The sequence below is a fragment of the Salmo salar genome, chromosome ssa15, assembly GCF_905237065.1.
Source record: "Salmo salar chromosome ssa15, Ssal_v3.1, whole genome shotgun sequence".
NCBI lineage: Eukaryota > Metazoa > Chordata > Actinopteri > Salmoniformes > Salmonidae > Salmo > Salmo salar.
In genome coordinates, this window is record NC_059456.1 from 47,554,526 (window position 1) to 47,582,000 (window position 27,475).

At 43.1% G+C, this 27,475-nt stretch overlaps 1 protein-coding gene across 15 annotated transcripts in view; it reads left to right on the top strand.

The window, feature by feature from the left end:
- The window catches only part of nrxn3b (neurexin 3b), a 416,790-nt gene extending 389,863 nt beyond the window's left edge, over nucleotides 1-26,927 (top strand). For 11 of the 15 annotated variants that reach the window (XM_014145028.2, XM_014145029.2, XM_014145027.2 and 8 more), the window contains 2 exons: nucleotides 10,759-10,840; nucleotides 24,052-26,927. In XM_014145028.2, the coding sequence (XP_014000503.1) occupies nucleotides 10,759-10,840; nucleotides 24,052-25,055 (1,086 nt within the window). In that variant the 3' untranslated portion in view covers nucleotides 25,056-26,927. Of the gene's footprint in view, nucleotides 1-10,758; nucleotides 10,841-19,301; nucleotides 19,438-24,051 lie in introns of those variants that run through there. The other 4 variants (XM_014145020.2, XM_014145030.2, XM_014145032.2 and 1 more) reach the window with 4 other exon arrangements.
- Nucleotides 26,928-27,475: the final 548 nt, after the last annotated feature.

The following is a 27,475-nucleotide window of genomic DNA, read 5'->3' on the forward strand; positions in this document are numbered from 1 at the left end:
TGTATGTCGCTCTGGATAATGTCTGTTGAATGACTACAATGTAAGAGTACTGGAAAGGAAAGGAGAGGGGGAGATGAGAGGAGAGAGGGACAAGAGGAAAGGCGAGGAGAGAGGGGAGGAGAAGAGTGGAGAGGAGAGGAGAAAGGGAAAAGAAGACGAGACTGGGTAGAGAGGAGAGGAGAGGAAGGGAGAGTGGGAGCCTGGCTTCAGTTTTCCGGGAGCTTTCCTGGTCATTGTCATGGCGGTCATGCCTTGGGTCTGTGGTGTAAAACAAAATGTGCTGTACGTACGGTACATGACCAAAAGTATGTGGACATCTGCTAGTTCAACATCTCATTCCAAAATCATGGGCATTAATATGGAGTTGGTCCCCCACTTTGCTGCTGTAACAGCCTCCACTCTTCTGGGAAGGCTTGCCACTAGATGTTGGAACATTGCTGCTGGGAGAAATTTGATGAACTGACTTGTTGGAAAGGTGGCATCCTATGACGGTGCCACGTTGAAAGTCACTGAGCTCTTCAGTAAAGTAATTCTACTGTCAATGTTGGTCTATGCTCTGATCAGGCCCTACACCCAAACAAGGGCACTGCGTTCATCCTCCTCTGGCCTGCTGGCCCCAATACCTCTGCGGAAGCACAGTTCCCACTCAGCCCAGTCAAAACTGTTCGCTGCTCTGGCACCCCAATGGTGGAACAAGCTCCCTCACGACGCCAGGACAGCGGAGTCAATCACCACCTTCCGTAGACACCTGAAACCCCACCTCTTTAAGGAATACCTGGGATAGGATATAGTAATCCTTCTAACCCCCCCAAAAAAATGATATAGATGTACTATTGTAAAGTGCTTGTTCCACTGGATATCTTAAGGTGAATGCACCAATTTGTAAGTCGCTCTGTATAAGAGCGTCTGCTAAATGACGTGAATGTAAATGTAAATGTATGGAGATTGCATGGCTGTGTGCTCGATTTTATACACCTGTCAGCAACGGGTGTGGCTGAAATAGACAAATCCACCAATTTGAAGGGGTGTCCACATATTTTTGTATATGAAGTGGATGTATTTATAACCCCTGGAATATACAGTGCCAGTCAAAGGTTTGGACACGCCTACTCATTCCAGGGTTTTTCCTTATTTTTACTATTTTCTACATTCTACATGGAATCATGTAGTAACCAAAAAAGTGTTTAACAAATATTTGTGATTCTTAAAATTAGCCACCCTTTGCACACTCTTGGCATTCTCTCAACCAGCTTAATAAGGTCACCTTGAATGCCTTTCAATTAACATTTACATTTTAGTCATTTAGCAGACGCTCTTATCCAGAGCGACTTACAGTAGTGAATGCATACATTTCATACATTATTTTCTCCGTACTGGTCCCCCGTGGGAATCGAACCCACAACTCTGGCGTTGCAAACACCATGCTCTACCAACTGAGCCACACGGCTCTACCAACTGAGCCACACGGCTCAGTTAACCTCTTAATTTGTGGAATTTCTTCCCTCAATGTTTTTGAGTCAATCAGTTGTGTTGTGACAAGGTAGGGGTGGTATACAGAAGATAGCCCTATTTGGTTAAAGACCAAGTCCATATTATGGCAAGAACAGCTCAAATAAGCAAAGAGAAACGACATTCCATCATTACTATAAGACATGAAGGTCAGTCAATCTGGATGATTGTGGAGGCCAGGTCATTTGATGCAGCACTCCATCACTCTCATTCTTGGTCAAATAGCTCTTACACTGCCTGGAGGTGTTGTTGGGTCAATGTCCTGTTGAATAACAAATGATAGTCCCACTTAGGGCAAACCAGATGGGATGGCGTATCGCTGCAGAAAGCTGTGGTAGCCATGCTGGTTAAGTGTGCCTTGAATTCTAAATAAGTCACATACGGTGTTACCAGCAAAGCACCCCCACACCATCACACCTCCACCTCCATGCTTCACAGTGGGAACTACACATGCGTTCACCTACTCTGTGTCTCACAAAGACACGGCAGTTGGAACCAAAAATCTCAAATTTGGACTCATCAGACTAAAAGACAGATTTCCACCCATCTATTGTCCATTGCTTGTGTTTCTTGGCCCAGGCAAGTCTCTTTTTCTTATTGGTGTCCTTTAGTAGTGGTTTCTTTACATCAAGTTGACCATGAAGGACTGATTCACACAGTCTCCTCTGAACAGTTGATGTTGAGATGTGTCTGTTTCTTGAACTCTGTGAAGCATTTATTTGGGCTGAGTCAGGTAACTCTAATGAACTTATCCTCTGCAGCAGAGGTAACTCTGGGTCTTCCTTTCCTCTGCTGGTCCTCATGAGAGCCAGTTTCATCATAGCGATTGATGGTTTTTGCAACTGCACTTGAAGAAACTTTCAAAGTTCTTGACATTTTCAGGATTGACTGACCTTCATGGCTTTAAGTAATGATGGACTGTCATTTCTCTTTGCCTATTTGAGCTGTTCTTGCAATAATATGGACTTGGTCTTTTACCAAATAGGGCTATCTTCTGTATACCACCCCTACCTTGTCACAACACAACTGATTGGCTCAAACGCATTAAGAATAAAATACATTTGACAAAATAACTTTAAGGCACACCTATTAATTGAAATGCATTCCAGGTGACTACCTCATGAAGCTGGTTGAGAGAATGCCATTAGTGTGCAAAGCAGTCATCAAGGCAAAGGGTGGCTACTTTGAAGAATCTCAAATATAAAATCTATTTTGATTTGTTTCAAACTTTTTTTGATTACTACATGATTACCGTAACAACGTGCCCCAGGGAATAGGAACATGCTTCTTATTCCGTGTTTTACATTTGCCTTTCCTCCCTTCCTCTACTGTGGCCACTCTGATCTCCATGACAACAATTCCCTCCGCTAGATGATATCAATGGAAATGGTCATAGGCTATAAAAGAGAGAGCTTGAGTTAGAATTTGTTCATGCTTCCTTTGTTGTCACCCGCCAAAAAAACGATATCTTCGCCATAGGAGTTCTGTTGTTGCGTTATAAATAAAGCAAATTTGGTTTAGGTGGTTGAGATGATATGTGGCCTTGTAGATGTACAGTATGCTGTTGTCTTCTACCTCAAAGGCTTTTCCCTCTGTTTCCTCTGGGTAGAAAGGGGAGCAGGGTATTTGTTCAGATAACAGTCTAGGCGTAATGTGTAATATGTAACAAACCCTGCTTTGTGATATGCCACCGTATATGAACATACGAGCACATTTGACCATCTCTTTCCCTAGGCTCTGACACAGGTCTATACCATCTTATAATGAATATAGAACCCGGGGCTATAGCAGAGATCCTGTTGAGCTAGAGATGTGTTGTGTTGTTCTTACAGACCCAGGGAAAAATGACAGTGTTACAACATGTCTGCCTTTCTACTGTCTCACCATGCAGAGTGTGTTGGGGCTGTAGTAGGGCTTATACCCAGCTTATCAGATCACCGGAATAAAGGATGGCCCAGAGCGGTACATATCCAACTGTAAATAAATAAATGGTTCTGGGATGTCCAACACATTCAACTACAGTTCAATTAAATAAAGTATAGTGTATTCTCTCTTGTGCTATTATGTTGAAAAAAGATGTATGTGTAATTTTACTCTCTCTCTCTTTCTTTCTCTCTCTTTGTTACAGTTTTTAACAAAGGCACAGGTGTGGTCGATTATGTTATGGTTGTGTTACTATAATGGCAGGGGCCTTGACTATGAGGATCTCAGTGTCATGCTGTAGCTGTAGTGTGCTGTGGTGTTCTCACAGCGCCTCACCGGCCCTGCCTCACTAACCTCAGGTGTGAGAGAGATGGATGAAACTGTGAAAGCACTTCCCGTGTTCCCGTGAAAGTTGTGCTCTCCTGTCCGCCTACAAAATAACTTAACTGTTAAACGTGGTTCTCATACTCCGTCCAAACCATAGAGATACCGTTTTCATTCCATGCTCCAAACTGTGCGAAACAACGTGTGAAACATCAGTGAATATTTGAATATTTGAATATTTATCATCCTCAAAGTGAATATGATAAGAGCCTTTTCTAGTTTTTAGCTCAACATTTTTTGTTCTGAATGTGATTAAAATGGACACCTTTTTTTGGAGGGTCAAGCCTGATTGCGCGTCTAGCTGGTGATTTCTTCAGTTGCCGGTGGTAATTATATGCTCTGCCTGATAATGGTGGCTGCAGCGCAAGGCTGGATGATGATTCTGAGACTCTTAGAAGCACTGATTAGTTCCCTAAAAACAGACTGGGAGGGAGAATCGCCCATGTCCACCATTTTGTAGCACCACAAGGAGAAAGGCTAGGGTGTGTGCGTGTGTGCGTGTGTGTGTGTCCTTCCTTCCCTGAGCGTCTGCTAAATGACTAAAATGTTCAAATTTGTGTGTGTTTACGGTGGGTGCGTGCGTACGTGTTTGTCGGAAGCTGTCTGTCTGTATTGACCTCAGTGGGATCCTTTTAGAATACCCACGTTAAAGGTAACGGCTGTTATAATGAGCCCTGTAGTCTCGGTCTCGATTTTGTCTTGTTTCTTTGTTGTTGAAAGATCATGTAACCGCATTACATGGTGTATGTCAGATATACGATAGCCTTGAATCATTCACATTACGCAAACTCACATGGCCACACACGTATGTACACAGGCGCAGACACACAGACACACAAGCACACACACTGAAACACACCAATCACACACACACACACACACTGCACCGCCACCCTGTAATCCCCTTCGGCTCACGCACACACAATACGCCACATACAATACGCCACTCCCGCTTCCAGAAATTAAGATGAGACAGTTTGTTGAGAATAATTGCAGTAAAAATGAATCACTTTGCTGCCAAAACATATCCCACTCTATGCTATGGAGATTTAGCCTGAGAATTGGATTCCTTCGGCTGTGAAATCCCTTTCTGTAGTCCTGCCGGCCATGCACATCATTATTCTACACTATAGCATAATACATAGGCAGGAAACACTATTGCTGTCTTCAATGCACAGGCATGGAAATGATTGATGTTTCTGACCGTCTAAGAGACAGGTGTGTGATTCATAATGCAGGCATCAGTTCATTGGTTTTGCGTCAGTGTAAAGGTGAGGATTAAATCTTCAGAAGCCTAGACTATCTCAAACATCTCAGGTAAAATCATTGGGATTTGACTTTGAATATAATCTATGTCAGGAAGTCTGATCTGCGTTAAGTTCCAAAAATAGAGGATATGCATGATTCAGAACCTGTCCACATTGAACTTTCATCAAGCCTGTATAAAGTGAAGGAACCAACACAGATTTTCCTTATTTTGTCGAACCCCAAACCCTCAAGTCTTTTCTTTCTCAGTTCTGCTAGTATTCTGGCCTCAGTGTGAGGTTGGGTCAGAGAGTGAGGAGAGAGATTACAAAGCCCAGTAAGAGAAATTCCCCAGGCTGAGAGCCATGATAGCTTTGTTACTGCCTGACACAACACCCTGCTCCCTGTCACATCTCCTATGGTCCTGTTGTGGGTTTGTCTCTAGACTCAGACAGAAAGCATCAACCCACCATCTTGCCATCCCTCTACTTCCTGACAGCGCACCCCACTGCCTGTCGCACTGTGGCCAATCTCCTCTTGTCCTGTTGTGGGTTTGTTTTCCAACTCAGACATGGGTTCCCTCTGCTGTGAGAATGTGGTACATTTGTTCCTAGACTCCCGACATCTCTATGCTGTGAGACGATTTGGAGAAAAGGTGAGAGCCTCAGGGCAGAGACCCCCTCAGGCACACAGGCTTCAAACATGTTCAGTGTGCACAGTGTGCCAAGCATGGGTTACATACAAGTAGATGGGTACAGGCATAAGGATGTTTTGGGCTGAAGCGGGAAAACAAATCAAATCAAACTTTATTTGTCACATGCGCCAAATACAACAAGTGTAGACTTTACTGTGAAATGCTTACTTTACAAGCCCTTAACCAACAGTGCAGTTCAGGAAGAAGACAATCTTTACCAAGTAGGCTAAAGTAAAAAGTAATACTAAAAAGTAACACAATAAGAATAACAATAACGAGGCTATATATAGGGGGCACCGTTACCGAGTCAGTGTGCGGGGGTACAGGCTAGATTAGGTTTTTCTGCAACAAAAGACCTAGAATGTGTTGGGCTCACAGCTGAAACAATGTATCCAGGGCAGCTGTACGATTCGGATGGATAGTGAGCTGAGATGTGTAGGGAGAGACTGAGATTGGTGGAACAGCCTTTGTTTTAAAGTCTGAGTTAGTTTTCTTCTCTTCTCTCTGTGTCCTTTCCTGCATTTGCTATCAGAATAACTTGCAAGCAATATCTTCTCTCAGGAATATACAGAATTTTTACACACATAATGTGACTTACTAATCATATCATATACAGTGCCGTCGGAAAGTATTCAGACCCCTTGACTTTTTCCACATTTTGTTAGGTTACAGCCTTATTCTAAAATTGATTATATTGTTTTTTTTCCTCATCAATCTACACACAATACACCATAATGACAAAGCAAAAACTGTTTTTTAGACGTTTTTCTAATTTATATATATATAAAATAAAAATGAAATATCACATTTACATAGGTATTCAGACCATTTACTCAGTAATTTGGTGAAGCACATTTTGCAGTGATTACAGCCTTGAGTCTTCTTGGGTATGACACTACAACATTTACATTACATTTAAGTCGACTTACAAATTGGTGCATTCACCTTATGATATCCAGTGGAAAAACCACTTTACAATAGTGCATCTAAATCTTTTAAGGGGGGGGTTTAGAAGGATTACTTTATGCTATCCTAGGTATTCCTTGAAGAGGTGGGGTTTCAGGTGTCTCCGGAAGGTGGTGATTGACTCCGCTGTCCTGGCGTCGTGAGGGAGCTTGTTCCACCATTGGGGTGCCAGAGCAGCGAACAGTTTTGACTGGGCTGAGCGGGAACTGTGCTTCCTCAGAGGTAGGGAGGCGAGCAGGCCAGAGGTGGATGAACGCAGTGCCCTTGTTTGGGACTGATCAGAGCCTGAAGGTACGGAGGTGCCGTTCCCCTCACAGCTCCGTAGGCAAGCACCATGGTCTTGTAGCGGATGCGAGCTTCAACTGGAAGCCAGTGGAGAGAGCGGAGGAGCGGTGTGACGTGAGAGAACTTGGGAAGGTTGAACACCAGACGGGCTGCGGCGTTCTGGATGAGTTGTAGGGGTTTAATGGCACAGCCAACAGCGAGCCCAGCCAACAGCGAGTTGCAGTAATCCAGACGGGAGATGACAAGTGCCTGGATTAGGACCTGTGCCGCTTCCTGTGTGAGGCAGGGTCGTACTCTGCGAATGTTGTAGAGCATGAACCTACAGGATCGGGTCACCGCCTTGATGTTAGTGGAGAACGACAGGGTGTTGTCCAGGGTCACGCCAAGGTTCTTAGCACTCTGGGAGGAGGACACAATGGAGTTGTCGGACACAATGGAGTTGTCAAGCTTGGCACACCTGTATTTGGGGAGTTTCTCCCATTCTTCTCTCCAGATCCTCTCAAGCTCCGTCAGGTTGGATGGGGAGCGTTGCTGCACAGCTATTTTCAGGTCTCTTCTGAGATGTTCGATTGGGTTCAAGTCCGGGCTCTGGCTGGGCCACTAAAGGACATTCAGGGACTTTTCCCGAAGCCACTCCTGCGTTGTCTTGGCTATGTGCTTAGGGTCCTTGTCCTGTTGGAAGGTGAACCTTCACCCCAGTCTGAGGTCCTGAGCGCTCTGGAGCAGGTTTTCATCAAGGGTCTCTCTGTACTTTGCTCCGTTCATCTTTGCCTTGATGCTGACTAGTCTCCCAGTCTCTGCCGCTTAAATACATTCCCACAGCATGATGCTGCCACCACCATGCTTCACCATAGGGATGGTGCCAGACGTGACGCTTGGCATTCAGGCAAAAAAGGTTAATCTGGGTTTTATCAGACCAGAGAACCTTGTTTCTAATGGTCTGAGAGTGCCTTTTGGCAAACTCCAAGCCCACTGTCATGTGCCTTTTACTGAGGAGTGGCTTCCGTCGGGCCACTATACCATAAAGGCCTGATTGGTGGAGTGCTGCAGAGATGGTTGTCCTTCTGGAAGGTTCTCCCATCTCCACAGAGGTACTCTAGACCTCTGCCAGAGTGACCATCGGGTTCTTGGTCACATTCCTGACCAAGGCCCCTCTTCCCCGATTGCTCAGTTTGGCCAGGTGGCCAGGTCTAGGAAGAGCCTTGTTCTTTCCAAACTTCTTCCATTTAAGAATGATGAAGGCCACTGTGTTCTTGGGGACTTACAATGCTGCAGAAATGTGTTTGGTACCCTTCCCCAGATCTGTGCCTCGACACAATCCTGTCTCGGAGCTCTACGGGCAATTCCTTTGACCTCATGGCTTGGTTTTTGCTCTGACATGCACTGCCAACAGTGGGACCTTATATAGACATGTGTGTGCCTTTCCAAATCATGTTCAATCAATTGAATTTACCACAGGTGGACTCCAATCAAGTTGTAGAAACATCTCAAGGATGATCAATGGAAACATGATGCACCTGAGCTCAATTTCGAGTTTCATAGCAAAGGGTCTGAATACTTACATAAATAAGGTATTTCTGGTTTTTATCCACTTTAGATTAAGGCTGTAACGTAACAAAATATGGAAAAAGTCAAGGGGTCTGAATATTTCCCGAATGGACTGTATATTATATATTTTACAGCAATTCAGTCTCTCTCTCTCTCACACACACACCACATCACCCTCTCTGTCTCTTTCTCTCTCTCTCTCGCTCTCTCTCTCTCTGAATATATTTATAATAAATAGACTCTCTAATCGTGGAGTGTGTGTATTCGCCGGCATATCAGGGCCATGGTGGTGAGCCTAACTGCCTGCCTGCCTTCTCCTGGGCGGCTACAGCTATCATGGAGATGGCGGAGGAGGTGAAGGCAGCAGCAGCCGCGTTTCATTAGTCTGTCAACCTCAATGATATTTAGAGCCTAGCAGGCAGCGTGGTGGTCCAGCTCTGCAAACTCAATCAGCGCTGTGATTTCATAACCCTGCTCTGTGACACCTCTTATTTTATCTACCTGCTGATCCCTTCTAATAAACGCCGCTCCCCGCCATGCTGAAATACGACCTCTCTGTCCTCCCCAGGTGAGGCCCGAGAGAAGAGGCGAGGGGATAAATCTGAATTGTGGTATACTGGAGGTTGGCTGATAATCCACCCGGTCGGCAATCGCCTCAAATCCGCCTGCATCCCAAATGGCACCCTATTCCCTATATAGTGCACTAATTTTGACCAGAGCCCTATGTGCCCTGGTCAAACGTAGTGCACTAAATAGGGAATAGGGTGCCATTTGGGATGCACACACAGTCCCCCGACCATTCCCCCTCCCTGCTGCACAAATCACAGCGTTTCAGTTGGACAAGGCTGATCTGTGGCTCTGGGTGTTTCATGAGAGGCCATTGATTGCAGAGGAAGGAGGAGAGGAGGAGCAGGCTGTAAATAACATGAGCAGGAAGGAGAGGAAAGCTAAAAGGAAAACAATCTGTAGGCAGAGAGGGAGGAGAGAACACTATGTAAAGAATAATAAACACAATGAAAGATGTTTGACTTGAGATGATATACTGTAGGAAGCTCGGCCCGGGGTGGAATATTCTGAAAACGTACCGTACAGTATAGGCTGGCTAGATGTCCTTGAGTGGGATGGTAGTAGGAGATTGTTGCCGGGCATATACAACACCATTTTGCCACGAATCTGTCACGTTTTTGCCGTTCCCGACAAATGTTCCTGATCAGGGTCAAATCCTATGAACTTGGGCTAGGATCAGTACGTCGGAACTCGTGTAGTTTGAGCGTGTCAAGGACGCACCGATGATAGCTGTTCCATTCTCCAGACCCTTGCTGGATGTCCCGGTCATTTCTTTTTACGTGCATATTGTAGTATGAGCACTGCCACGACGAGGTTGGGCAAGGACTACTGCCAATAGCCAAGAAGCACTCAGCATGTGAGACCAAAACAATGTGTGGGTTCGTTTTGCATGACCCGGTGCCCCAGGTGGGTGGAGTTTGTACAATTTAGACTATTCTATTGGTCTTTAAGTGAAATCTCCACCCACCCGGGGTACCGGGCCATGCTAAACAAACTTGCCCATTGATGGTGAAGAGGAAAGCAACAACAACATGCACCACGTGGACCGAGGTAACGGAAGACAGATTAATGAAGCTGTGGAGAGAACGCAGCCTTTTCAATATTACCTCTGCGTCCTACCATGACAGAAACCAAAAAGATAAAGGCTCGGATAAAATAGCCTCTCCCCTATAACAACCTGGTTTTCTATTAAAAAAGTGATATCATTACCCTAAAGGTTAGTCTGTCCAACCATTGGCGGGTCCATATTCTGCGCCTCTTTTTTGATGTTTCTCAACATAATAATGTGCCCCCTAATAAATCAACTCGCTGTTTGCGTGTCGGCATTTTTCTACCAGTGCATGATCAATTAGGGAATCATGGTGTAATGTGGTGAGCCCCCACGTCCTGGGGTTGAGGATGGACGGAATAAAAGATTTGGGACAAGGAAATCGAGAACTGTCCAATTTGTTAAGATTTTCTCCGCTCGGCTGATTCAAAACAGCTTCCATACAGATATCTTTAACTTAGGTGATTCACAGTGTGTGTTCGTGACTCAATGTGCTGTTCAGTCTCACCATGTTCTTTGATGTCTTCTCTCTTTCTTTTTGTCTCTGTGTGTCTGTCCCTTGTGTGTCTCTGTGTCTCCCTTCCACCAGCAGACGACAGATGACATAGTATCGTCGGCGGAGTGTTCCAGCGACGACGAGGATCTGGAGGAGTGTGATTCCGGACACGCAGGTGGGATGGGTGTGTCGAGTTGTGCTTGCTCAGACCTACCCGTCTTTCTTTCTTTCGTACTTTGATTTGCAACCAAAACCAAAAAGAGGATCGTTCTCCTCTAAGCATCATGTCCCACGGGAGCCTAAAGTGTAACTTCAAAAGACTTCCTAAAAGCACCAAGAGACACAGTAGCACAAGTCTAAGGTTTTAGCTAAATGGAAAGTCGAAAGAGCTCTAAGCACTTTGGAGTTGGATGAAAGTAAGATAATATCCTTAGCATGCCCTCTGTAGAAAAGTTAGAAGTTATATTTAGGCTCCAAACTGTAAGTAACCGCATATATACATAGTTCTAGACACACACACATATAGTATAGCGTGATAGCCTATAGTCAGTGATATAGTTTTAGTATAGTCTCTAATTTAAGTTACACTTAGCTATGGGGCCTTTGGTCGTTAACATGGTAAAGACTGTTGATACTATTTTTGTTCTCTCAGCATTCAAGAGAGCAAACTTTCAATCAAAAAGTACAAAATTAGTATCAAGCTCCATGTTCACCTGTCCAAACTGATGCTTCAAAATGTATCTGTCCTGTTTTATATGGTTGACATGTTTCTTGCTGTGCGTGTGTGTGCGTCTTCTCCACAAAGGATACATTTTGAGATCTATTTTTCAAAGAACAAAATGCTTTCAGCATAGATACTGTGATATGTGGCAGACTAACTGCAACGGACCCAGTCCTCCTCCTCTCTCTTTCTCCTGTTTGTTCCTTTGTTTCCTTATACGTCGGAGGCTTGCCTTACCTGAAACATTCTAATAGAGAACAGATATCCTCAAATTTCTGTGCGCATCGTTTTTCTCTCTCCCCTCCTATAACACATATAGTTTTGACACCAGGTTAAAGTGAGATGTACAGGGACTTTAGAAAATATGAATTGACTTATTCCACATTTTGTTGTGTTACAGGCTGAATTCAAAATGGATTAAATATATATTATCATTTTTACCAGTCTTCACACAATACCCCATAATGACAAAGTGAAAATATGTTTTTAGACATTTTTGCAAATGTATTAAAAATTAAATACAGAAATGTCTCATTTACATAAGTATTCACAATACCGGTTGCTCAGCTTGGTCAGACAGCCAGCTCAATTTGGGTTGTCATAGCACAGGGGTGTGAATACTTATGCAAATGAGATATTTATTTTCAATACATTTGCAAAAATGTTTCAAAACATGTTTTCACTTTGTCCATTTACTTATTTTTGGATCAATTTTGAATTCAAGCTGTAACACAACAAAATATGGAACAAGTCAAGGGGTATGAATACTTTCTGAAGGCAATGTAACTCTCACTTCCCTCTACAGTAGTGTGAAATAATCATAACACATAATACCAAAGGTGATAATTAAGTGTGTTTTAAATGGAAACAAGTCACTTGTTTTGAGACGACTTGGGTTTAGGGTTTTATGCATGTTAATATTCATATCAAGCTGTCAATCATGTTCCCAAAAGAGCTTAGCCAGTTGTGTTGTCTGATAATAAACCCAGATGGACTCTTATTGCTCCTGAGAATGAATAACTACTAACTAATACTGTCTGGTTCAGTGGGTGAACCAGCGCAGAAATAGAAATGACTAGGGTTTACTGAGAATGGTGCGACAAACCAAAAAACATCCAGTCAGCGGCAGTCCTGTAGGCGAAAACAGCTCGTTGATGAGAGAGTTCGAAGGAGAATGGCAAGAATCGTGCAAGCTAACAGGCGGGCCACAATCACACAAATAATGTCTCAGTACATCTCGGAAACGCATCTCGGGAACACACAACTTGTCGATCCTTGTCACGGATGGGCTATTGCAGTGGGTTCCATTCCTATCAGCTAAAAAAAAGAAGAAGCGTCTCCAGTCGGCACGCGATCACCAACACTGGGCAACTGAGGAGTGGAAAAACATCGCCTGGAACATGACAGTGAGTTCAGTTTACTTGAGTGGCCAGCGCAGTCCCCAGACCTCAACCAAATAGAGCATCTTTGGGATGAGATGGAACGGGCTGTTCGCAGCATGAATCTGCAGCAACTATGTAATGCCATCGCATCAGCATGGACCAACATCCCTGTAGAACGTTACCAACACCATGTAGAATGCCCCCGGATAATTCAGGCTGTTCTGGAGGCAAAGGGGGGTCCGACCCTGTACTAGATGGGTGTACCTAGTAAACTTGCCAGTGAGTGTATATCTATGGTGTGAAGGACCTCTTCCCCCTCTCTCTCCTCCCCTGAAGCCCTGTGGCAGTCATTCACTGGCGAGCAAAATCGTTTTAATTACTGGGCTGTCCTTCAAAATGCCATCATAGAACACTAATTAATGCCCCACTAATCTGCCTAAATATGCCCGGGCTAATTACGAAACATATGTCCACTTTTCACCGAGCACAATGTGAAGCAGATTCCATTAAGACCAATTGAAATGCAGTATTTGCCTATTCTGTTATTCCTGGTAGAAGATCATGGATCGACGATTCTGCGTATTTATTTATATATTTAGGTTTGAGATAGGTTTCTGAATATGTGCACAGGGATAAGGAAGTAATTCCACAGTTTATAATCTCTAGTGCTTTGTCATCTTGTAGTTTTCTTGTAACATTCGTTGCGTGGAAATTGCGCTTAAGGTTTTTTTAGCAGGAATGTTATCTATTTTTGTACGTGGTCTTTTTGATTTGACTATTGTCGGGAGAAAGTAATTTCCTCTGCAAAGCCATGCATTCGATAACTTTACGTTATCTTGTGTCATGGAGTTACAACATCTGTGTTTACCCTAAAAGAAATGAAATGGACATGTCTGACAGCTTGAACAATTTAAAAATGTAACGTTAAAACTTAAAACCCAAGTTTTCTCAAAAGCAAAAGTGTTAGTAAGTCAGTAACTACAGTATACTATGAACTTGTTTGTCCGAATTTAGTCAACTTGGTACCCCCCCCCATATAGTGATGATAATAGTGAACTACATTTAGTCATACACAGTCATACATACATACCTCTTACCATGTTGACACAGAAATTCATATCCTCATTCTGATCCCCTGCTTCCGGTTTTGTTAACAGTTGCATGACATTGTTTTTTATTTATTTAGTTTCTTTTTCATTTGAATCTTTTAATTTTCCATGGTGAAGCGCATTCTGGACATCTCTCCTCCGCTGTACCCTTTTCTGACTTACTGTTTCATTTGTTATGATTTGAGTTGTCCGGACTCATTTATTTGTTTATCTTGGTGCCCCTCATCCGTCCATCTACCAGGATAGAGCTGCTCCCTCCGTTTTGCCTCATCTTGTGCCGCATGATATTTTGGTGGTTGAAAAAAAAAACAGTTCTCCTACTCATCTTCTTGTTTATGTTTTTTTGCACCATTAAAGACTGATTCTGAAACATCCCCCATTTTCGATTTACAACACAGGAAATGAAAGGCAACAAAATCTTTTCTTGCCATCATCCTTTTTTGGGCCTTGTGCAGGCAACCCCATTCTGTCTCAAGAAAGTTGTGTGTGAAAGAATGACTCCCGCCCCCACAACATCCTACCCTGACCCCAACCCAACCCCACATAACCCCGCCTTCTTTCTCTCAGCCTTTCTGCATATACATGTCTGTTTTGAATGCAGATGGCATAAAAATAATTTTATTGCCACAAAGTATATCTGTTTTTCTATTCTATATCTGTTGCTCCTAGTAGAAGGCATTTGTGGCATGCATACGTACGTGACTGTACAGTAGACTAGAAGACTAACTTCCTGTAACTTTCTCGGTGACTCCTCCTCCTTCTGCTAATGCATGTGAATTTGATTGGCAGCCATTTTCTATGCTTCTAATTCCACCCATAACTTTGCTCTCAGGCTAACCCTGCCCCGCCCTGCCCACTGTTGTTATGTGTTTAGGGGCAACAGTTGTGGTTTAAAACCCAGCCACTGTCGCCCCTCCTGCTTCTGGTCTTGTTTCTGTGTCTGTGTTTGTCTGTGTATGTCTGCCAACCTGTTGTGTCTGTCCTTACTGTTTGTCTGTGATTGTTTTGTCTATGTTTTAAAACTGTCAACCTGAAACTACCCTCTGATCCTGAGCGAGTTCCACAAGAAGGTGACAGGAACAGTGCAGGAACAGAATATTCTACACCTGGGGCTGACTCCATTTCAAGAACTACAGTTGTGCACTGTACCGGTTCGATAAGTAGATGACAACACAATTAAGGACACTTCCCCTAACTTACTTTCTTGTCAACCCTCATTTAGACAGCTAAATCTACGATAGACGTTAGCCCCTTCAGTAGTTGACAAAGTGACTGACTGACAACCAGGAAATCCACATGCTATTCAAGTCTCTTGTGAGGGGTCATCGTTACAAAAGATGCTGCTGATGATCAATCACTTTGGTTACCCTAACCAATTCGGCCAATCATTGCATTGCACATTTACATTTTAGTCACTTAGCTGATGTTCTTATCCAGTGCAACATTGGCGACATTGTACATTCTTTTTCAAATAACCCAAAGAGCAGAGTGGCAGATCGACAGGTACAGTAGAGAGTTAACTTCACGGCGCTACTTTCAGTCTCACGGTGCCTGCATAAAACGAGGACACAGGACAGCCATCCAGCAGAAGGAGAAACGACATGTAATAAAATCTTATGAAATGTAACCGCGTGAGCCATTAGATTAGCGTATCAACGACGATGAATAGGCCCAGCGATCTAATGGAGGACTAACCTAATACTGCATGTCTCTTTAACACATGAGGCGGCAGGCAGGGAAAGGGAAACCATTGAGGAGGCTGTGTTAGAACGGGAGCGATGTAGCCCATGATTTCTTTATCGTAGCGCTGATGGTAGTGCTGATGAGATGAAGGACCAGGACGAAGCGGGGGCGTCAGGCGGGCGGCGGGCGCGATGAGGAGAGAGTGAACTGTGAGCGGGATGGATCAGTGACTCGCTCTCCCTCTCTCCCGCCTAGTGGCATTACTGTGGACCTTGGCTGGCTGGAGCTGCCGTCGTCAGGCCCCATCGGGCTGACTGTCACTTCGACACAGGCCCCAGATCAGTTTAAAGGTTATTCAGCTGACATGTCATCGGAGCGGTGAGGTGAGCTTAATGGCCCTTCGACAAATCGACCGGCCGACAGGGGACTTGCTTTGCTGCTTTACACCACGGTGGCTGGCTGGAGGATGCCAATTTAATAGGCCGGAGTGCACCCAGCCAGCCTGCCACACTGTCTTTCAAAGGACAGCACAATCTGACAAAAAAACATCCTAGCTATCTGCCATTAAGGGATAGGGCAGGAGGACACCCCCCTGAAAAGAAAATCTGACCCCTGGGTTATCTGCCACGTGCCACCCACACGCCCGGATAAGGGACACCCCCCTGAAAAAGAAGTCCCCCCCACCCCTGTAGAGTAGGACATTGGTGCTTCCTCACAAACTGGTGAAGTCTTCTTGCTGTCTGTATTCTGACAAGCTGTCAATCTTCTCTTAAATGTATGCTGCTGAGATTTACCTCAAGCGGAAAAGATTAACTTTTAAGTTAATGCTTGGTAGAAATCTCAGACTTCCCCCGATGCACCTGTTTGTTATAATAAGCCCAGGTGCTGTATATCTCTTTTAATACTCTGACAGTAAGGGCTCGATTCAATCCGATCCGCTTTAGCCGACATCCGCATAGCAGTTGTTTTGGTGGTGTCGGAGGTGGAACCGCATTAGAGCTGTCAAATCCACAAGTGGCTCTTGGCATTATACTTAAAGCCGACATTGCCACATTAACAGAAATCCCATGCAGCCTTGTTTACAAGTTTGAACACTGGAATGTAATATGTAATCTACACCTTGATTAGGCTGATAGAAATCCTCACTATTTTGTTTGTGATTTTTCAATTTTTGTGTAATTATTTCTATTTAGCCTACACTTTCTCGCTCTGAACTTGTCACGTGAGTGGGGTGGGTGTGGCTTCGTGAGAATGGTTGCAAGAGCAGCTGCTCACCAGTTTGACGACTCCAACTACCACGTGTATCCTGGACATACGGCTAATAAAACTTGAAACTTGGGGAGGACAGTTACTGCAGCTCTGAGATTTTGATCAACGTCCTGGTTCCCTCTGGAAGTTAAGGTGGATGTATGTGTACGTGACCAATAACATTTGAGTTGATTTAGTGAGGTTGAGGACAGTTTTGTTCAATCTGCTTTTGTCCCGTCTAGTCTGACGCATCCTACATCAGCGTTCGTCTGTCTGAAGGAACACTTTCTTTATAGGATGACGTCAGAAGATGTTAGTGCATCATGCTGCTTCCCTATGTAGTCTCGAGGCTTTCTTTCGAGACTTTATCACCATGGGAGAAAGAAAGAGAGCGAGAAAAAGAGTAAGAAAACACTAACTAGTGTACCTCCAGGTCTGCTGAAGTGTACACTGTAGGCTTAGCACAAAGCCCCTACGTCTTGACATTAGCTGAGAAAACGAATACGAACGGCGTCTCGTTAAGCAAACTCATTAGAACGTGCAGTGTTTGCACTGAGGTAAAACACTGTGAAATGTGCAGCGCTGGTAAGAGAGCTAACGCAGAGGATTAAAGTGTTTACTAAAACGTCAAGGTCCTCTGGCAGGCTTTTGCTTCCCAGAGCCACACACACCTCTCAGAAACACAAACACACACACACACTCTCTCACACCCAGGCAGCTCCCTTCAGATGGGATGTAAAGGTTTTGTTGATCTAGCAGGAAAGCTAACAATTGCCAAAAGCTTTTAGATGTTCAAGGAATGAAGGAGTGAGCGTAAGGATGCAAACAAGGCCAAGACGATACAGGGTAGATGGAGATAAACAGACTCTGAAATCACTTAGTGAGCGATGCTACTGTTTATCTAACAAGGCAGGTAGCCGATTCCTGATTAAAACATTACCATAGCCACACAATGGCAACAGAAACGCTGAATTGGTGTACAGAGCAGAGTACATTGTCTCTAGAATACACACCTGGGCTTGGCGGTGATCCACGGACCCTGTATGTTGTTAGCTAAATAACGTGACATGCACATTGACATCCTAAGGCAAGTACCAACCAATAACACTAAAGATACCAAAGCTCTCTTTCATAGTGATAAACATAAATATACCATTATATCCACTAACATCTCTCAGAGAACTGTTCCAGAGCCAAAAGCAGAAGATCCAGGACTATAGATCTAAAAAGAAATGTTCTTGTCCCCATGGGGTATGGATAGCCCCATCTCCTTGTGCCCTCTTGTGGAACTTCGTCTGAACACTGTTTATCTGTCAAGCAAAGGCTGTTGGTTATGCATTAGCATAAAACTGAACTAAACTAAATGTAATAAAAGCCGATGTTAATTAATTAACTTCCAAGTTGATTAATTAGGTAAAGACGATCACCAATGGTTTTCCTTCTTCCTACCAGATGGTTAATGTAAATAATAGTAAATGGTTCTTTGCCTGAAAACAATATACCCTACAGCCTTTGGTACAATGACCTCTAGTGACCTTTAACCCCCCCCTGACACCATGACCCCCAGCTTGCTGTACTGTTACTGTATATTACTCTCCCTAAATGCAACTTACTTAAAGCATGCACTAACCATGAACCTAATGGTAAAAACAACAAAAATATAAAATGTCCAATATTACCTAACCTCTCTTTGACGTACACCCAGATTGCACGCCTGTTTTGTGTTTTAAAAATACTAACAACAGATATGTATTTCATAAAGAAATAACTAATAATAATGTTATTATTATTAGTTATATATGAAGGTGGTGACAATTTCCCCTACGAACTGTCCCTCCTCTCTACGTCTGCCTCAGTGTGTGCTTTCTGGTTGTTCATCTTTGATAGTGTGTGAGAATTTTTTATGCTTTGAATTTCTTGCTTGCCAATTGTTTTTTTTATTTGTCTGTTTGTACATATATGTAAATATACATATATGTGGATATCTATGTTAATTACTGAAATTGCTCAAAATTACCTCTTTAACAATCTGATAATTAGCTTAGAAGTACTATTGATAATGTTATGAAGACATTCATTCTTAATAAGTAAATTTCTTCCTTTTTTCTTAATGATTTTGATTGGTCGACTGTGGATGGAAATCCACAGCTCTGATTGGCTACCCGAAACACCTGACCGATTATACAATAACAAATTACAAAATCATTTTATTGAGAAAAAATAGAAGAAAACTCCAAAATACAATTATCCTCACCACTATCTGTTTCAAATTGTTTCAAAGCTGTTCTTACACTGATATATTCTTTCCTGTTATTCAATTAGCAATTTTGATTACATTTGGATTAGAATGAATTCATTGATTATTAATTTGTGCATGGCAAAGAAAGAAGTTGCAGCTTAGGGTTTGTAAAAACTGTGTTGAAAGTGCTGTTCTCTTCTGTAGATGGGCATGTACATGCTCATGGTTTGTATGTCCCCATCCCTTCCTTACAGCCAAAAGCTCTAATGCCGCCCGGCCGCTTCGTGCCACCTTTACATGGACATGGCAACTGACGTACACATTCACCCCCATCTATGTCATTTTTTACCTAGTCTGTTCATAGGTCGCCCTCCCCCCTCCCACCCCCACCCCCCCAACCCCCTTTACATAGAGAAGTTAAGATACAGTCATCCATTCGTTCAAAACTAATGAACAACGAAGTTCAAGTTAAAGGAGAAAAAACGCTCAATAATCAGACTGTAGATATTTATGGAGAAGCTACGTAAAAGCAGCTTATCTCTCACAAAGCCAAGACTTATCTATAGATGTACAGTTTTCTTTTTATAAAAACAAAAACGACTATATCAAAAGAAAAAAAAATCCTGAACAGAATGGTGAAGATTATTTTTCATGTCATGATGTGTGGATGTATGTGTTGTTTCCTCCCTGTACCATCCTGTCTAAAAGAGAAATAACTTACTCAGTTAATCAAAATTGTTCAAAAGAAACTAACCTAACTTGTCCAAAAGCATTCTCACACAACTTTCTTTTGTAAATTGTTTTCTTCCTGCCAAAATCATGCGGGCAATTTGTTGATGTAAGTTTACAAAATTGATGGTATGCTTTCTTCCTTTTGAAAAGTATTTTTTGTAGGCTCTATTATGATTTTTCAAGCTGACTTTATTTCACCTCTTTCTACGTACTAATCCTTCTTATGGATAAATCTATCTGTGCCTTTAGTTTGTGAATGTTGAAGAAGTTTGCTCTAACTCTGTTTGACAGTCTTAACTGTGTTTGCATTGCTTTACTTATTTTTTTTATTTTGTTTTCTTTTGTATCATTTTTATTGTTATTAGAGATTTGCATCTTCTTTTAGTGCCCTGTTTGTGATGAGCATTTGCAGTGTATAAGCTAGCCACCTTGGCAAGAGGTTTATGCAGATTCAACCAACATCTGAATGTTACTTTTGAATGTTTTTAGAAACAAATCTAATAGTAAAATAATATAATAAAGGACAAGAGAAGGTAATAGAAATGATAGATACATAGCAAACTGCCATGTTCCAAGACTAGCCAAGAACACACATACAGTAACTGATACTGATATAAGTGGGCTTCTACTCTTGACAATAAATAAAAGCAAAACATTCAGTTGTTGTTGTTGAACTGTCAGGTGACTTTGTGCCATTGTGGTAACTGTATAAGATAAGTCAAAAGGCAAGGGGCTAGGGTCTGTGGGGGAGCCTACTGAAGTCATCATAGAGAAAACATGAATATAAGAAGAAATATACTGCTCAAAAAAATAAAGGGAACACTTAAACAACACATCCTAGATCTGAATGAAAGAAATAATCTTATTAAATACTTTTTTCTTTACATAGTTGAATGTGCTGACAACAAAATCACACAAAAATAATCAATGGAAATCCAATTTATCAACCCATGGAGGTCTGGATTTGGAGTCACACTCAAAATTAAAGTGGAAAACCACACTACAGGCTGATCCAACTTTGATGTAATGTCCTTAAAACAAGTCAAAATGAGGCTCAGTAGTGTGTGTGGCCTCCACGTGCCTGTATGACCTCCCTACAACGCCTGGGCATGCTCCTGATGAGGTGGCAGATGGTCTCCTGAGGGATCTCCTCCCAGACCTGGACTAAAGCATCCGCCAACTCCTGGACAGTGTGGTGCAACGTGGCGTTGGTGGATGGAGCGAGACATGATGTCCCAGATGTGCTCAATTGGATTCAGGTCTGGGGAACGGGCGGGCCAGTCCATAGCATCAATGCCTTCCTCTTGCAGGAACTGCTGACACACTCCAGCCACATGAGGTCTAGCATTGTCTTGCATTAGGAGGAACCCAGGGCCAACCGCACCAGCATATGGTCTCACAAGGGGTCTGAGGATCTCATCTCGGTACCTAATGGCAGTCAGGCTACCTCTGGCAAGCACATGGAGGGCTGTGCGCCCCCCCAAAGAAATGCCACCCCACACCATGACTGACCCACCGCCAAACCGGTCATGCTGGAGGATGTTGCAGGCAGCAGAATGTTCTCCAAGGCGTCTCCAGACACTGTCACGTCTGTCACATGCTCAGTGTGAACCTGCTTTCATCTGTGAAGAGCACAGGGCGCCAGTGGCGAATTTGCCAATCTTGGTGTTCTCTGGCAAATGCCAAACATCCTGCACGGTGTTGGGCTGTAAGCACAACCCCCACCTGTGGACGTCGGGCCCTCATGGAGTCTGTTTCTGACCGTTTGAGCAGACACATGCACATTTGTAGCCTGCTGGAGGTCATTTTGCAGGGCTCTGGCAGTGCTTCTCCTGCTCCTCCTTGCACAAAGGCGGAGGTAGCGGTCCTGCTGCTGGGTTGTTGCCCTCCTACGGCCTCCTCCACGTCTCCTGATGTACTGGCCTGTCTCCTGGTAGCGCCTCCATGCTCTGGACACTACGCTGACAGACACAGTAAACCTTCTTGCCACAGCTCGCATTGATGTGCCATCCTGGATGAGCTGCACTACCTGAGCCACTTGTGTGGGTTGTAGACTCCGTCTCATGCTACCACTAGAGTGAAAGCACCGCCAGCATTCAAAAGTGACCAAAACATCAGCCAGGAAGCATAGGAACTGAGAAGTGGTCTGTGGTCACCACCTGCAGAACCACTCCTTTATTGGGGTGTGTCTTGCTAATTGCCTATAATTTCCACCTGTTGTCTATTCCATTTGCACAACAGCATGTGAAATTTGTTGTCAATCAGTGTTGCTTCCTAAGTGGACAGTTTGATTTCACAGAAGTGTGATTGACTTGGAGGTACATTGTGTTGTTTAAGTGTTCCCTTTATTTTTTTGAGCACTATACTTTGCTCAGTTTCATTTCATTAGACCCTAACAATAGCTACAGAAAGTTTAGCCTGGTCTCTGCACCCAAGAGGAACCCGACAAGGTTAACCTCTATCTCCATTATTATTTATATTGGCCAATAATCCAAACCCACATAGGATAGCAATTTCTCACTTCATGCTGATGCCTTATTGCTTTACATTTGGAATGCAGAGAAGTCAGTGCCCCAGTAGCTACAAAAACTACAAGACTATAGAGCAAGCTATCTTTGCCTTTCAGCAAAACTTGAGCATTATTAGTTAAAACAGGGGTGGGCAATTCCAGTACTCGAGGACCAGATTGGTGTCACAGTTTTGCCCCAGCTAACACACCTGACTCCAATAATCACCTAATCATGATCTTCAGTTTAGAATGCAATTTGATGAATCAGCTGTGTTTGCTAGGGATGTAGAAAAAGTGTGACACCAATCAGGCCCCTGAGGACTGGAGTTCCCCACCCCTGAGTTAGAACATACACTGAGTGTACAAAACATTAAGAACTCCTTCCTAATATTGACTTGCACCCCCTTATGCCCCCAGAACAGTCTCAATTCATCGAGGCATGGACTGTACAAGGTGTCGAAAGCATTCCACAGGGATGCTGGCCCATGTTGAGTCCAATGCTTCCGACAGTTGTGTCAAGTTGTCTGGATGCCCTTTAGGTGGTGGACCGTTCTTGATACACACGGGAAATTGTTGAGCGTGAAAAACCCAGCAACGTTGCTGTTCTTGACACACTCAAACCGGTGCGCCTGGCACCTACTACCATACCCCATTCAAAGGCACTTAAATCTTTAGTCTTGCCCATTCACCCTCTTCATGTCAAATCAAATCAAATTGTATTAGTCACATGCGCCGAATACAACGTTCACCTTACAGTGAAATGCTTACTTACGAGCCCCTAACCAACAATGCAGTTTAAAAAAATACGAATAAGAAATAAACATAACAAGTAATTAAAGAGCAGCAGTAAAATACGGTTCCGAGTCAATGTGCGGGGGCACGGTTAGTTGAGGTAATATGTACATGTAGGTAGAGTTATTAAAGTGACTATGCATAGATGATAACGACAGAGAGTAGCAGCGATGTAAAGGGGGGGGGCAATGCAAATAGTCTGGGTAGCCATTTGATTAGATGTTCAGGTGTCTTATGGCTTGGGGGTAGAAGCTGTTTAGAAGCCTCTTGGACCTCTCAATGGCACACATACACAATCCATGTCTCAAATGTCTCAAGGCTTAAAAATCCTTCTTAAAACTGTTTCCTCCCCTTCATCTACACTGATTGAAGTGGATTTAAGTGACATCAATATGGGATCATAGCTTTCACCTGTATTCACCTGGTCATGGAAAGAACATTTTGTACAGTCAGTGTATTTCTCAAGCGTATATTGTATCCAGACAGCCAGACACTAGCAATGCTAGACCAGGCAGAATCAATACAGTTACACCCTGGTGTGTAGGTTCCAGAGCTACAGACCCAGCAAGGATAATGATATCTCTGTCCACAAAAAGAGTACACTTGTTATTGAACTTGAAGCGTAGGAGTTTTAGGTGTGGTAAAAATTATGTTTGATATTTTGGCTCACCCTTGCACATCCCTTGCAGCCTTTTGATGCAATGTATACATTTTTATGGCTATTGTTTCTTTTCAGTTTATGGTCTTGTTTGATTGGTTCTGGTTTCATTGAATTTGCACTGGTATAGTATTTTCTATTCTTTATTATTTTTCTTTAATGTTGATATGATTTCCTTTTGTTTGTTTTTTGTTACGCTTTGCTTTTTATGTTTGATGTAATTACTTTCCGGTGTTTGATTGATTAGCTATTGTCTGCGTTCAGAACGTCATGCATGTCCTCTAACGTGTCTCTTTTCTGTTTCTGTTTGCAGGAGGGGAGCTAGTCATCCCCGTACTTGTAGAGGATCCCATAGACATCCCTCCTGTCTCCACCCATTCTCCTTTCATCCCCCTCCCCCCAACCCTCCGCCCCGTCTTCACCATTATCGAGGCCACCAAAGAGTCCCTGCCCATGGCCACTGAGGCGGGGGTACCTTGCTTGTCGGACCGAGGCAGCGATGATTGTGATGATGGTCTTGATGATGGTGGTGGTGATGATGATGATGATGATGATGATGGAATGGTGATATCGGGGTTTGGCTCTGGCGAAGCTTTCGACTCTAGCCTGCCCCCCACTGACGATGAAGATTTTTACACCACCTTCTCCCTGGTAACAGATAAGATCTTGACCACGTCGGCCTATGAAGGTGGCTACAAAGCTCTCGCGCCCAAGTGGGAGGCCAAGGACTTGAGGCCTAGCAAAGCCTCAGAGGCGGGTAGGACTACACCCACCCCGCCTCTACCCAACCTCGGGGGCACTGTAGCGGAGGCGTCCCTCCCCTCGGATGGCACGCCGCCCAAACTGCCCGCCGGGAAAATGGACAACCGCGAGGTGATCAAACCCCTACAGCCGGACATTGTCCTGCTGCCTCTGCCGACCGCGTCCTTCGACCTGGACGGCACCAAGCCCCGCGGGCCCCTCATCACCTCGCCCATGCTACGCACGGTGCCTGCCACGTTACCCACCGTACCCGTCGTAAGGCGGGTGCCCCCGGGGGCCTCGGAGGTGATACGAGAATCCAGCAGCACAACAGGCATGGTGGTGGGCATCGTCTCGGCCGCGGCACTCTGCATCCTCATCCTCCTCTACGCCATGTACAAGTACAGGAACAGAGACGAAGGCTCCTACCAGGTAGACGAGACACGGAATTACATCAGCAACTCGGCACAGACCAACGGCGCCGTGGTGAAAGATAAAACGCCCAGTGGGGGCAGTGGTGCCAAGGGAGCCAGCAGCAAGAGACCGAAAGACAAGGACAAGGAATACTATGTATAGAAAAAAATCAACCATTCCCAATGCAAACAAAAAAATATAAAAAAACTGTTTGGAGAAAATAGGAATAAACGCTTGACAGTACCATATTGGGAGCTGTAATTCAAAAAGGAAAACAAAATCTGCTCATGAGAACTCAAAGTGAATGAGTCCAAGTTTAAACATTTTCAAATGTACTGTGACCTAAAAGCACACTATGGTAAGCATACAGAGAAACAGGCTGATAGGGACACTACTATAAGAGACCTTGTTGTGACGAGATGACGGAGCTCTGTCCGGAGTCGTTGCCAGAGGTTTGGCAGTGTAAGATACTTCACTGTTACTTCGCTATCCCTCCCAAGTGACTGTCAGAGATGTGTGATCCTTGGCGTAAACAACCTTGTCCATTGTAACCCTGTAAAATAACAAAACAAACAACCATAATTTCGGCCATTCTGAGCATGCATGTGAGATGTATGTGACGTGGTGCTGGCATCTGTGTGAGGGACCTGAAGATAAGAACGATTGGTCAGTTAAAGATAAAGTTTGAAAGACAAAACATAATTAGCATAAAATATTTCCATTTCTATGCCTAGCATTGGTATAAGGGAAGGTATGTGTGTAGTAGCTAAGGTGTATTTATTCCGCCCTATGCTTTTTGAGGGATGAGACATTGTCAGGGCTGACCAGTCAATGCTCAATGAATGGTAGTGCAGTAATGTATCTCCATTTTGTTTTTACCTTTTTTCCCCACCGGTCTCAAATAAGGATTTGAAATCTACAGTATGCATGACATCCACAATCAAGAGGGTATTCAACCGTACTAGAGTGGATGCAGCAGGCAAAATGCTATGTTTTTTTAATTATATATTTTACAGAACATTAGATCCCTGATAGCATTTTTATTTCAGTTAATTTCGTTTTCCATAGAACACTGATTCAGTTATTTGTTACATTCTGTTTGTCCCATTTTTCAGTGTGTCGGAGGTTTATTCAAAGTCATGATGTCTGAGAGATTTTTGGTACAATATTGAAAACAATGTGGCTAAAGAAGACTTAACCAATGTGAAAAAGTTTAGAATTATTTTCTGTTGTCACAGTCAACTGTGTCAAAACAACAAATATGTTTACATATGTTATTGCATCATAGCCGTCGTCCTTTGCAGGTCAATATTGTACATAACCTTTGATTTTTTTTTGTATTGTACAGACAGATCATTTGAGCTGATTTATTTTCTTGGTGTACTACAATCCATTACAAAAATCTAACCTTTTTTTGATGTTGAGAAAGTGATTATTGGAGAAAGACTGGAGAAAGCGATGCTGTACTTGCATTTTGTTTGTAAGGAGAGGAGGAAAATGTTGATAAGTTAGAAAATCTAGTATTTTTGGATGGTGTTTCTAAAACGCATGAATATTTGACCAATGGGAGGAATCAATCGATATTGTACTAGGGCCTCCTGATTTTGGATTACGTTGATAGTTTATTTGTTTTTGTTTTTTTTACATAAAAACAGTGAAGAGAAACCTGATAATAAAGAAAGAATCTGGTGGATTTTTGAGACCCAGTACTGGCACCTTACTAAGATACAGGATTATGTTTTTTTTTACTGTGATGTCTATGTTCCTTCCTTTCGGTTTTTGCTGTTCTTTTATGTTTATGTTTCTCCTCTTATTGTGCAGTTTTCATTTGAAGTCCTATCATTTTTATGACAGTTTGGGCTGGCAGTACATTTTTTGTATTTATTTATTACTTAATATATTTGATTGTGTCTTGTTCAGTTCGCATTCTAAGCAAATCTCAAGTTGTTGTGCACATTCATTTTGATTTTGTGTTGTTATTACTGCTTTTCAACCCATTAATAAATCCCAGCAATAAAATGTTCTTCCCCAAGTTTTCAATGGTAGATTATGGTTAGCTGTCTGTCATGTGGTGTGGGTGTGAATGTAAAAAAAGAGCATAGACATGAATGGAAGGGGAAAAGAAAGAGAAAGAAAAATAAATATGGTTGACATGGAGAGGGTTTATGAGCTTTTAGAAGTACATTCATCAGTAACAGAGCACAGAGACAGGATTCGGTTTCTCAACCTGTGTCCATTACCTAAATCATCTTATTCCAAAATGGATGAATGATTTTTTTCCATTAAAAGTAGGGCAGAGGCGATACCAGTATCGCGATACTCGTTAGTATCGTGGCAAGGAAACAAAACACGAAACGGATTTAACTTCTTTAGGAAAACAGCCCTAATGTTGGAAACAAACATCATTATGTTGTCATCCAGAGTCATATTTATTTATTTTCTAATCTATAACACATATTTTATATACAGCAGGTTTTTAAAGGACCAAAGAGTTTGGCCTGCTTAGCATAAAAAAATGTTATCATGGAAAAATGATTGCCATACTGGTATCGTCACAGCCCTAATTAAAAGTCCTAAACACA